The 13,757-nt window shown below is 40.3% G+C and overlaps 1 protein-coding gene across 2 annotated transcripts in view; it reads right to left on the reverse strand.

Moving 5' to 3' along the window:
• Positions 1-3,233: 3,233 nt before the first annotated feature.
• Positions 3,234-13,757, reverse strand: part of LOC145357003 (bromodomain and PHD finger-containing protein 3-like) — a 70,082-nt gene continuing 59,558 nt past the window's right edge. For both annotated transcript variants that reach the window (XM_080210042.1, XM_080210043.1), the window contains exons 10-13: positions 8,773-8,879; positions 7,998-8,095; positions 6,940-7,094; positions 3,234-6,056 (exon numbers count right to left, since the gene is read on the reverse strand). In XM_080210042.1, coding sequence (XP_080066168.1) covers positions 5,873-6,056; positions 6,940-7,094; positions 7,998-8,095; positions 8,773-8,879 — 544 coding nt within the window. In that variant the 3' untranslated portion in view covers positions 3,234-5,872. The remainder of the gene's footprint in view (positions 6,057-6,939; positions 7,095-7,997; positions 8,096-8,772; positions 8,880-13,757) is intronic.

A 13,757-nucleotide genomic window follows, 5' to 3' on the forward strand; every position in this document is an offset into this window, starting at 1 on the left:
TATATAAATGCAAGTTCCTTAAAATAAAAAGTATCAGCTTTTAGATGGTATTGTGCCTACATGTCCATTTTAGCAGTTGTCTTTCCATCTATCCAAGCCAACTGGGCTTGTGATGTATGGCCCCAACTTTATATTCACACACAGGTTAACTGTATTCTGAATAGTCATTTAAAGCCTTCATCAAGGTTGATAATTGCTGCTATGAGGTCTATCTGCCCAATTTGTATTAGAAAGCTATGTTATCTTGGCTACTTTGGGCAGCTTCTCAAAGATTAGGATGGTTGGGATGACAGGGTGTGATAAGACAGTGTCAGCATGGGTTAGGATGTGATTGTGGGCTGCTGTTCTTCTCATCCTGTATGCTATCATCTTGGAAGTGCAGGCCACACCTTTCTCAATGAGTCACTGTGATTACCAAGCACTGGGCACATCCTCCAATTGAAGTGTTAGGAAGTAGCAATTTAGAGTCCAGCAGGGTAGTCACTTAAGGGTTTGCTTCTTTTACTGGTCAACAAGATTGGGAATCCACGTGGGCAGCATTGCTGGTGTTAAGAAACAGCAAACCAGTCAGGAAGTGTTGAGTTCTTTGTGACTGTCCAGAGATGGTGTCTTCTTAGAAAAATGTTTGCATCAATTGACAATGGAATCCAAAAGCAGTTGCAGTAATACGAGCATTAAAAATAGGATTAGAACAAAGAGCTTGGTAAGCCACTTGCCATCTAAAATGATCATGTCTGACCATAGGCTTCAACTTCACTTTCCCATTGAAAAACAAACTCTGAACATGTTTAAGAGTCAGACAACGATGGCACATCCATTACCTTGAATCCTGAAATTTCACAACCCTTTGGGAAGAAATTTCTCATCCCAGTCAAAATAATCTATTATCCTGAAATTGTGCACTTATTCTAGATTCCACAGCCAGGTAAACAACCTCTCAGTATATACCCTGACAAGTTCACACCCTTCACAATCTTGAATGTTTCAATGAGGTCACCTCTCATTCTTCTAAACTCCAGAGAATTTAGGTCCAATTAACTCAGCCTCCATCCCAGAAACCAATCTAGTGAACATCTGTAATAGTGCCTTCATGCAAGTATATTTTTCCTAAATGTGGCAACCAAAAATCGCTCAGTATTCTACGTGTGGTCTCATCAAAGTCCCATACAAATGTAGCAAGACTATACTTCAATCCCCTTGTAATAAAAGCCAACATGTTATTTGCTTTAATTTTATGCTGTACCTACATGCTAACTTTCTGTGACACCCAAGGCTCATTGAACACTGACATTTAATAGTTCCGTACCTTTTAAAAAATATTCTGCTTTTCTATTCTTACGACTAAAGTGAATAATCTCAGATTCACCACATTAAGCACCATCTGTCATCTTGTTGCCCGTTCTCTTAAACAGTCAATATCTCTCTACAAGCTGTGTCCTCCTCAGCTTGCATTCTCACCTAGCTTTGTATTGTCAACAAACTTAGAAACATTCTGTTGTCTCTTCATCTAAGTCATTAATAATAAGATTGTAAATAGTGGATGCCCCAGCAATGATTTGTGACAGACTTCACCAGTCACAACCTGAAAACTTGAAAATATCTTACTTATCCCTACGCTCTGCTTTCTGTCAGTTAATCAAACCTCCATCCATACTAAAATATCAACTCCAACTTCTTGAGCCCTTGACTTGTTTATTAATCTTTTGTGTGGAATGCTTTTTGGAAATCCAAGCACACTACATCCATTAATTCCCCTTTATCTACCCTACTAGTTAGATCTACAAAAATTCTAATGATTTGTCAAACCAGATTTCTTTGTATAACCATGTTGACTTGCTCTAGTCTTCTTTCTACATTCCTAGATGAAGGCCAGAGTACTGGGGATTTGTAAGGCTTTATTCCTTGAGTTTCTCCAGTACTTTTTCTTTGTTGATATTAATTACCTTAATTTCTTCACTCTTATTAGTCCCTACTTTATCTTCTGTATGTCATTGACTCTAAAAATAAGTTAAAAAAAGTATTCAACATCTCTGCCATTTCCTCATGATAATTTCTCCTGCTTTTAAGGAAACAATGTTTACTTTGTACTTGTTGAAAACTTTTACAATCCGTTTTATATTCCTGGATAGCTTACTCTCACATTCCATTTTTCTCAGCTTTTTATCAATGTTTTGGTGGTCCTTTGCTGATTTCTAAAACACTCCCAATCCTCAGACTAACTACTATTCTTTGCAACATTTTAAGATTCTTCTTTTAACCTTATACCCAACCTCCTTAGCAAGCCAAAGATGGATCTTTCTTGCTGAATGTATGTTTTCCATGGAATCTTTGAAATGTTTCTTTAAATATTTACCACAATTCATTAACTGCCACACCTTTCAGTCTATTTATTCAAACACCGTAACCAGCTGTCCCCTCATACTATATAATTTATTTTAAGTTTAAGAATCTTATTTGTGATTAGAGTATGATTTTCAAACTTCATATGGAATTTAACTGTATTTTGATCACTATTTCCCAATGGATCTTTTACTCTGATATCATTAACTAATCCTGCATCATTGCACAATATCTAAAAGTAACTTTATTTTGTTTGCTCCGTAACATTTAGCTCCAGAAACTGTTACTAAAGCATTCTACAAAATCATTTTCAGACCACCTTTGCCAATTTGTTTGGTCCAATCTTTATGAAGATTAAAATCCCCCACAAGTATTACATAGTCTGTAACAAGCTCCGAGAATTGTGCGTTTAATATGTATAACTACTGAGAGATCTATTAACTACAGCCACCAGCGTTTTCTGGCTCTTGCTAGCTCTGATCCTTTCTCATAATGTTATCCTTCATTATCAGGGCTATCCCTCATCTTTTTCCCTTCTAATTGTCATGACACTACAGGTTAAGGCACCACTTGTAATCAAAGATAAGATTCACCTGCTAGAATTTTTATAAAAATCAGTCTGTTGGATAGTCCAATGTATAACTGCAGTGAAAGTCTACAATCTAGTGATTAGCATTCAAAGGAAATCTGTTCAAAGGTTGCTTAGTAAAAAGTCAACCAAAACAACTGCAAAGAAAGAATCAGCCCAGTCTAAAAATGAATAACAGATGGTACTAGACAATTAATTTGTTCAGCTTGACATTTGGACATTCAAGTAAATTCTGCACTAAGGGTAAATCATTATAGACAGTTACAGAAATGACATTAATTTTAATATGGACATCATAAACCCTTACTGTATACATGGTATACATATTGAGTGTGCTTTGTTGAAAACCATTTATTCTTCACCTCCAGATCAGATTCCTTGTACAAAAATACATATATTGCTTGTGATATTCAAACTAGTGTTTTCATTGCTATTGTGGAGAGCACACTTTGCATTAAATCTTTCTGGAGGTACAATACTTCGGTTATGGCTGTGTTCACAACACTATAAGAAGCAAATTGAATGATATTTTGCATTTCTAGCACACAATCAGACACCAATTTTCAGATACACAGATTTTGAATAGGTGCAGCATGACCAAAATATGCTTCACCTGTCCAGACTACTAAGCCTGTACATTTGGTGGACTGGGTGATTTGCATGTTCATTAGGCACCCACTTCTTACCCCTCATCGGTTGGGCAGTGTAATTGGAAAAAGGTGGAAACACAACTGCAGACCCGAGAAGCCTACAGTTAAAGGTCTGCCCAATGGTTTTGGGCCTTCTGTTTGCTGTTGGAGAGCAGAAGCAAGGAGGTAATACCAGAAGATAACTGGGGAGACTGCAAAGGTAGCACATACTTCAGGATTCCAGTGCTTTACCACAAGGCTCCTTCAGACCCAGATGCAAACAGTAGCACCAGTTTCTTTGGGCATCCCTCAAATGATTACCCTTCTCTTAACATGGAAAGTTAATTGTACCAGGTAGACCTCTGCCCTGTCTCTTCCATGGTAGCCTTTGATCTGCCCCTATTACAAGGCACAAACCGAGGTCTGCTTCTCTGAGGAAGGACCAGAAATTCTACTGTAGTGCAAAGGTAACAATAATTACACCCTCTTTTTGTCTGTAGCAATCAGAAACCCCGCTGTTGAACAGAATATGAAGAGACTACACCAACAAACTAAAGCCAATTATTTTCAAAATACTATCAAACAATAAACAATGATTTCATGCTTTGATTAAAATGTTATGAAGTTTTGGCTTGCTTGAAACACAAAAACTCTTCAAACATTGTAGACGACTGACATACATAACAAATATAACATTTGCCATTTATTCCTAGATTTCTGCTTTGAATTTTAAGGCTAGGAAGAATTTTCTCTAACTAAAATTGAAAATTTATGAACAAACACGAATGGACAATAATTTCCTGTTGGCCCAAATTATCATGGTAAACTGTTGCAAATCAATCCCTAATTGGTTTCCCAAAGAGATAAAAGTTTGGTGTCATTCGAAACATGTAAATTTTAGCTTGTAGGTCATACCCCATTTATTTTCTTCAACAAATTAGACAGAACTGAAAATTAATATCCAGTTTAAATATGTGGTCCAGCAAATACACAGTTGGTGTATCTAATTTTAAACCTGTAAAAAGTGATGGGCAGATATTAATGTATTGGTTCATCTAACTTGTCCCTCACAGTTATGATGACCTGTGCTTCATAACTCATACACTTCCAGCCATACCTGGAAGCCATCGAATCTCCTGGAAGAGGCAATGTTTACAATATCCCACTGTCCAATTAAGGAAAAGAAATCTGGAAAATTTCACTCTAACCCACTAAAGCATTCAAAACTGGTTCAGGAAATCACTCTGATCCTGATTCATCCCATAAGGTACTTACCTCTTCTACGAGGTCATTTCCAGCCCAGATCTTGCTTGAAGGAATTAAAAGGGATTTTTTTTTTCTCACTACTGTTATAATTTGTCACCGCAACTTTCCCTTCAATGACTGGAATCACAACAACACTGTTAAAAGCAACTAGGTTTTGACAGGAGTGAAGAGGCTAACAACCAGGATATTGCGACTGAGAGCTAACCAAGGAAGATCAGCAATTAAAATTAAGAACTGCTAATTTCTAGTTCATCACATTTAATTCTCAGGAGAAAATATAGCCTCAGACAGTTGGATTGTAATAGATCAGAGGTAAAAGCACAATTTTGCAAGTGTCAATTCTCAATTTTCTCAACCATTACAGTTTCTTATAAACAATACTAGAAAGCAAATAATCTTACTTTCTACAATAAATACAACATGAACATCCTGTGTTTCACAGTGGACACTCAGCTAATTTTAGGTCCCTAGGTAAGTCAACATCATTGATATAATAGCCTGAATACATTAAAAACCAAAATCATAAAATGTAATAAAAAATGTTTTAAACTTGTACTACACAGTATACACAGGTCACAAGTCCACTGCATTTTAACAGAACAAATACTTTCAAACGTCAAATGGTATTGTTTCTCAAATAAATTACAGTGTGTGCGTACAAAACCCATTACCATCACAGAGAAGCTAAAGATTCAGATCTGCAGCCTTGAATAATTTAGTGTGTAACAATATAATACAATTATATACATGGTTTTTCTTCCCCTTGGCGTCCACACAAAAGGCATTATAAACACTATGAACAGGATTTGTATTTGTAAATTTAAAGCATGATCTATGTTTAAATGAAGTAAACATGGCAAGAAACAAGCCAAAAGAAAGGCCATATAAGAATTGGCAGTGACAAAGGCTGTGTGTCGATCTGCTTAAAAGTATGAAAAAATAAAGAAAGGAAATTTTAGTTTTTACAATGAGCAGAAATTAAGGTCTTTGATGCCTGATGTCACATCATACAATCTCCTTCTGCAACTTTGGTTATGTTTTATAACAGTCACATGTAGTTTGAGGTGAGAAAGCCATGTTCTCCACGTACTCTGCTCAAATGGATCATTGCTCGGTCGTAAGCAATTTGAACAGATTTTCGAATGCTTGATTTACGCCCTTCCATCATTTTCAGTTTGTCCACTGTATCATCAATACCAAGAGGAAGTAACTTTGAACGGGGTAGCCATTGCCTATTGAGAGGTTACAAAGCACACAAACATATCAGACAGGAATGACAGAATAAGTGTTAGCTCTATACTGAGATGCTGGAATACAGCATGGCTTGAAACTAAAATTAAGAGCAAAATATTATGCCAGACACCAATTGTATCGGATCTCTTGATTGTACTCACGCCATTCTTAAGCTAAGAGGCTGCTGTACGTATTAGGACCATTTGCTAATGTGGGTTTAGGACTTAATTCGGTTTATGGACAGATTATATCATATGTAACGTGCAGGACCTAAAACCAAGTATGCAATTGGACAACTAAGCTACCTACTATGACTAATCAACTTTAGATATAGGTATTTTCATAAGGTTAATAGCGCAGCCAGCTTTGATAGCTAATGTTCTTAGATTTCTTGTCTCCCTTCCCCACAGAATGTCCCGGTTAGAATTTAGAGCAACATTTTTGTTGGTACAATCAGAGAATCTTTAAAATTCTGGACTTTTATGTATGAATAGCAAGATTGATCATTCACAGGTCAAAGCAGGGACTGTCATTTTTAAGCCCTGCCAATTCTTTCTAGTCCTATATTATTGATGACGAGAAACTGGCAGCTTAGCATAGTAGCATACACATTTGATATTAGGCACCAATGAGCCAGCTATTTGATTGAGGTGCTTCCTTCAAGAATCTGGGAAATGCAGCAAAATTGAAACTGCAAACAGGGTTCTGAACATAAATGCATATTGCAGCTATTTCAAACATTAAAATCAATTTTGCAGATAAAATGGGCTTAGATACTGAATGCTCCAGTATTTTAACAGAATCAATACAAACAGAATGGAGTTAAAACCACGCACCTACACAAATTCATAGTTCAGACATCATATTTCTTTTTCCACTTACCACGTTCTTTTGTTGTCAAAAAACAATACTAGGTAAAGTTTCTCTCCAGCTTCGGCGTGCATCTGTTCTCCTAGTTTAACTACATCCAATGGAGGTACAGGTATTGGGACACCATTATGATACAAGCCATCTCGAGGCATGTTAGGATCTATGATCTACGAAGTATAATATAACAGAAAATAAAGCAAAAATATTTTGTATTTGTAAAACACCTGTCATGATCTCAGGACATTGCAAAGTGCTTCACAGCCAATGAAGTACCTCTGAGGTGCAGTCACTGTTGCAACATGTGCAAGTTTATACACAGCAAGGTCCCACAAACAGCAATAAGATAAGTGGCCAATTAATCATTTTTTTCATGGCGTTTGTTGGTCAAGCAATAAACATTGGCCAGGATACCTGGAGAATTTCCCCGCTCTTCTTTAAAACAGTACTATGGGGTCTTTAACATCGACCTGAGAGCATAGACAGCGTGTTAGTTAAAAGTCTCATTTAAAAGACAGCAATTACCTCAAACACTGCAGCACTTCCAAAGTACTTATACTGAAGCATCAACTAAATTAGCCTCAAGTCTTTGCAATGGAATTATAGTAGCTGCCTCGGAGTGCTAACACGCAGCTAAGTCTGAGGCCTTCTAAGTAACATAAGCAACATAAGGGGATTTTCACAGTAACTTCACTGCAGTGTTAATGTAAGCCTAGTTGTGACATTAATAAATAAACTTTAAAACTTTATTTAAGTGATTGTACAAATAAATGAGGTAATAAGAATTACCATGCCCCAAGTTGGACCAGTTCTCAGTCTGTACTAGCATTGCTTCATGCATATTTGTTTTTACCAACGTTCATCCAAATTAAATTAGCAAAAATTGCAGACCCATTATAATGAACAAAATGAAAACAGAGTCTTGAACTGTGTTATTGTGAATCAAAGCTAATTAAAAAATGAGTGGAATTATTCCCAAATGTTAAATTACAGACTAGAATCTGCCAGTTATTTCAGTTGGGTAATTTAAGGTATGATGCAGTTTTGTTCATTTTACTTGACATTTGACTTACTAGTGCTGGGTAAGAAGGATATCCTCTGCATTTGGCCCAAACTAATTCCAGAGGCTCTAAAATAGCATCATTCTCAAAGGGTGTCCAGACCCCTCTCCCTATAAAAAAAACAGAACAACAGAAGTTTACTTTTATCACGGTGTAGATTTCTCTTATTCTAAGAATAAATATCCAGCCATTTTGGAAAATACAATACACCTCAGAGAAACCTTGAACTGAACTAATGTACTTGGCATTAACCTCATTTATTTCGATTTCCATTGTTTTAATTAAAAGGCACTCTTACTTTGTTTTATTTTAATGCCAGTGGGAGCTAATATTTATTTAAATTTGTTATTACTGCAAAGATAAGCCAATGTCCTCGTGTTCAAAAAACAGTTGAACATTCTGCATTTTTTTCCTCGAGTATTTTTAAAATAAATTTTCCAGTCAGCTACAATTGAAAATTTCTAATTCCAAATAACTGGTAGTACCGTTTTTATGAAAATTTGAATTTGGCAAAACTTCTATTTTTATGCATAAATTGCATGAAAGATAATGAAAAAAAAATGGCCCTGCTCTCATTCATTGAGTTGTTTTACAAAAGAATTCTGCCAAGACATAATAACAGATGAACCAAAACATTTGTAGAATTATAGAAACAGATTTCCCTTAGCCTTCTAGCGGGCTTCACGCTGCTTTATTTGCTATATTTAATTCATGCAGCTATTTCTTGTAGTTTTGTTTTTTGCAATTAATTAATGCTTAGTAGGAAATTCTTATGCTATCTAAGTACCTGATGCAGTGTAATCGCCACAAGATACATCCCCATTGCCACTGTCAAGATAGTGTGCTCGAACAAGAGCTGGCTTCCCTCGGCTACGTTTGGGTGGAGACAGGCCACTAAAAGAGGACATACGATTTTAATTAGTGATAGTAGTCATAAAGCAAATGAATGCAAACCTGTTTCCAAAACTTATTTTTGAAGACATCAGTCACAAATATGAGGTATGTGATAGCAGTGATTGGCATGAGAGAAAAAATGATATATTCAACAACAAATATTTATATTGTGCCTTTAACATAATAAAATGCCCTAAGGTGCTTCACAGGACTCTTAGAAATCTAACACAAGTCACCTAAAGAGATATGAAGTCAGATGTTTAAAAGTTTGGTCAAGGTAGGTTTTAAAGAGCATCAAAAGACTGAGGTAGAGAAGTGAGGTGGAGGTAGGGAACAGGCAGCTAAAGACACTGGACCAATGGTGAAGCAATTAAAATTATGCAAAGTCAGGAAAATTAAATGGTTGCAAAAGGTTGAAGGCTTAGAGAAGATTACAGAGATAGGGAGGGCAAAGCCATGATTGATCTGAAAACAAAGTGAGAATTTTGAAATCAAATGTAGCTTCACCACGACACTAAGAAGAACCCTAAGATGAGCTTATGGTGTCAAGGTTTTATATGAGCATGGACAGAGAACTAGCTAACTTACAGGAAACAGAGGTAGGAAATCTCAGGCCCTTGCTGGTGGGTTCAAGGGTAGGCAGGGTTAGAATTAGGCTGGGGTCCAAAAATCAGTTTACATAGACATCAATTTCCCATAGAATCTTCTACTGGTACCCACCATGGCAATTCAGGAAACCTGCTGGTGGCCAGCATGAAACTGATTTATTTCCCATTAATGGGATGCAAGCCTGACTGGAATCTCCTCCCCTCCCACTGCCGATTCTCTACAACGCCATCAGGAATACAGGCCAGTCCAGAATACACCCGGAACAACATGGCATGCAGAAGTTGGGACTCATCTGAAGAATGCCTGGGCTGCCTCTGGAGTTTGGGATGGAGTCACCAGTGACTCTAGAACAATACAGTAATGGGTGGGAAGGAAAGCATCTATTAAGTGGGTCTTCCAGTTTTTTTGAGGAGGACCATCTTCGAGCCTAAGTGTTCCTGGAGACCCATTTTCTTTCTTCAGTAGGTCCATCTTCTTTCTTCAACAGTGAGTCAGTGTTGTTGGGTGCCTCCTAATTATAGCACCCAGATATGGCACAAAGCCCTGGATGCAAACTAATAAGGTCAGGGTGGAAAGTCATGGCGCGGATTTCTGTGTGCCTCCATAGCAAGAAAATTCCCTGTACCCACCCCTGCTACAGAACTTGGTCCCAGGTGGGAGAATTTCTCTCTGAAAGTCAGGATAAATGAGTAACTACAGGATAGCAAATTGTAACTAGTGGATCATTTTTGGGGCCTCAACAATTTATAATCTTATCTTAATGATTTAACTAATCTGTACTGTAATCAAATTTGTTGATGATACAAAATAGATAAAAAAGGAGAGCCAATTGTGAAGAGGATGCAAAAAGTCATGTGTGTGTGCGCATGTATATAAAATACATAATGTATATAGGTTAAGTGACTGGGCAAAAACTTCACAGCAGGGTTATAATGTGGGAAAATATGAAGTCCACTTTAACAAGAAGAATGGAAAAGCAGAATATTCTTCCAATGGGGTGAGACTGCAAATGCTACAGTACACAGGGATTTGGGTGTCCTGATGCATAGATCACATGCAGGTACAATTAATAGGAAGGCAATTGGAATTTTGGCCTTTATTACGAAGGCGGGCGGGTGTGTGTGTGTGTGTGTGTGTGTGTGTGTGTGTGTGTGTGTGTGTGTGTGTATATGTGTGTGTGTGTGTGTGTGTGTGTGTGTGTGTGTGTGTGTGTGTGTGTGTGTGTGTGTGTGTGTGGAGGGGGCGTGTATGGGGTGTCAGGGAGGGGTAATACCTTTGGTGAGGGAACATGTCGCATCCTTTCAGGGAGGTTTGTCCATCCTTTGTCCCCACCTGGCACTCAGCTCTCACCTGTGGCTTCCCGTAGCTGTTTGCATATGACAGCGGCCATACCCCGGGCAACGGCCTCGACAAGCCGGCTAAACCAGGTGAGGGTAGCCGACGGATCTCAACCCTCGGTGAGATAGGGAGATGTCTATCCCAGCATGTGAAGACAGAGTCCGGAGGATTGAGTGGAAGAGACCAATGACAGGTCCAACAGTCAAGAAGGCGGTCTCTGCAAGTGTCGTGGAACAAGACACAGAAGACGTCCTGGTCATCCACTGCACCTTGTCCCACCTCCAGCTGTCTTGACTCTTGTCTTGCCACTGGGTCTAGATGGGAATTGGGAAGAGAGAATGAGGCTGACACTGCGCAACTCTCCCTCACTTTAATCCAAATCAAGCGCTAGTTTCGACACCATCATCAGCATCATCAGCGTCCTGTTCAACCTTGACGTCCTGTGGCGATGGGCGAGCGACGAAGCAGCAGGTGTGGATACACTGGGAGCTGTAGTCACGGACCTGCACGCAGGTGGCTCAGGTCTAATGGTTGTTTTCCGCTGACCGAAGCAGCAGTGGAACTTGGCGTCTACCTGGGCGACTGAGCAGTCCTCTTCAGGACGCACTGCTCACCTCCATAGAATGAGAAGGGGCTAGAAAAGGTGCCCTCAACATGCCTGCTTCACTACACCCTGGCCAGTTTACCGCGGCTGGCAGGGATCCCATCTTGCGGTTGAACACACAAAATAAAATACAAGGTAACACCGCTCACCACTGGCACTTGGAACGTGCGCACGCTTTTGGACAACCCTACAGCAGACAGACCAGAGAGAAGAACAGCCTTAGTTGCCAGAGACCTTGCAAGATACAACATTGACATTGCAGCCCTGAGCGAAACTCATCTTGCCAACGTAGGTCAGTTAACTGAAACTGGAGGTGGATACACTTTTTTCTGGAGCCATTGCGGCAGCGATGAGCGTCGTGATGCTGGAGTTGGATTCGGCGTCAGGAGTCAACTTGTTTGGAAACTTGGTACACTACCAAGGGTGTGAACGACCGGCTTATGAGATTACAGCTTCTGCTACAGAACAGAAGTCAAGCCACCCGATCAGCGCCTATGCCCCCACAATGAACAACCCGGACGAGATGAAAGACAAGTACTATGAAGAACTAGATGCCCTACTATCAGCAGTGAGCAGTACCAACAAGCTGATCTTGCTTGGTGATTTCAATGCAAGAGTAGGGTATGACTTCATCTGGCAGGGAGTCATTGGAGGCATGGAGTGGGCAAGTGTAACAGTAATGGCCTACTCTTACTGAAGACCTGTACAGCACACGACCTCCTCATCACCAACAAAACCTTCCATCTGCCTACCCGTAACAAGACCTCCTGGATGCACCCCTGCTCTACGCATTGGCATCTTATCGACTATGTCATTGTCAGGAGAAAAGACAGGCAGGATGTCAGAGTAACCAAGGCCATGTGTGGTGCTGACTGCTGGGCAGATCACAGGCTCATTGTCTCAAAATGAGGCTCCGCATCAGACCCAAGAGGCGACCACAAGGAAGCAAGGTTATGAAAAGAATCAATGCGGCCAAGAACCCCAGCATAGCTTCAGCACGGGCTGTAGACTGAGAAATCAAGCTTGCTGACCTACACCCCGCAGGCAACGCTGAGGACGACTGGGAACGCTTCAGGGATGCTATCCATACATCTGCACTGAAGGCGCTCGGGCCCTCCACCCGCAAGCAGCATGATTGGTTAGATAAGAATGATGAGGAGATACAGGCTCTACTTGTTGAAAAGCACTGTCTTCATCGGCCTGTCAGAACGACCCATCTTCAGCTGCCAAGAAAAATGCTTATACCAGTGCTCACAGGACAGTCCAGAATAAACTGCGTAAAATCAGGATGCCTGGCTGAGCGCTAAGGCAGATGAAATACAGGGATATGCTGACAGAAACGACTTGAAACGGTTCTATGAAGCACTCAACACTCTCTATGGACCTTAATCTTTTGGGAGTTCCCCCCTACTGAGTACAGATGGTATAACTCTCATTACAGAGAAGACTCAGATCCTGCAGAGATGGGCTGAACACTTTGAAGCCATCCTCAACCGACCGTCATCTATTAACGATGAGGCAATACACAGGATTCCCCAAGTTGATATCAACAGCGCCATGGATGACCCACCAGTAGTAGCCAAAGTCACGAAAGCTGTCAGCCAGCTATCCAGTGGCAAAGCCCCGGGGGCAGATGCCATACCCGCAGAGATCTATAAAGCTCCTGGTCCTGCACTTATCGAGAAGCTCACCAAGTTGTTCCAGTCCTTTTGGAAGCAAGGATCCATTCCTCAGGAACTTAAAGATGCTTCTACTGTACACCTCTACAAGAGGAAGGGCGATCGGCAAGTATGCGACAACCACCGAGGAATCTCGCTGCTCTCCATCATAGGAAAAACCCTCGCAAGAGTCCTGCTAAATTGTGTGGTCACTCATCTGGAGCTGGGCCTGCTTCCAGAGTCACAGTGTGGCTTCCGCAAAGGTCATGGGACTACTGACATGATTTTTGCTGCGCACCAACTTCAGGACAAATGTCAGGAGCAGAATTGCGAGCACTACACAACCTTTGTTGACCTCGCGAAAGCCTTCGACAGTGTCAGCCGACGAGGCTTGTGGAGGATCATGTCAAAGTTCGACTGCCCCCCCAACCCCCCAATTCATTTAGGTGGTATGCCAGTTCCATGACGGCATGATGGCCAGAGTACTGGATGGCGGAGAATCCTCTGAGGCATTACCAGTCACCAGTGCTGTCAAACAGGGCTGTGGGCTCACACCCACACTGTTCAGCATGATGTTTACTGCCATGCTGAAAGATGCCTTCCAGGACAGTGTTGCTGGAATCAGCCTCACGTACAGAGTGGATGGAAAGCTTTTCAACCTGAGGAGAC

This window comes from Carcharhinus amblyrhynchos, chromosome 22, assembly GCF_965287045.1.
Source record: "Carcharhinus amblyrhynchos chromosome 22, sCarAmb.v2.hapA, whole genome shotgun sequence".
In the NCBI taxonomy this organism is placed as follows: domain Eukaryota; kingdom Metazoa; phylum Chordata; class Chondrichthyes; order Carcharhiniformes; family Carcharhinidae; genus Carcharhinus; species Carcharhinus amblyrhynchos.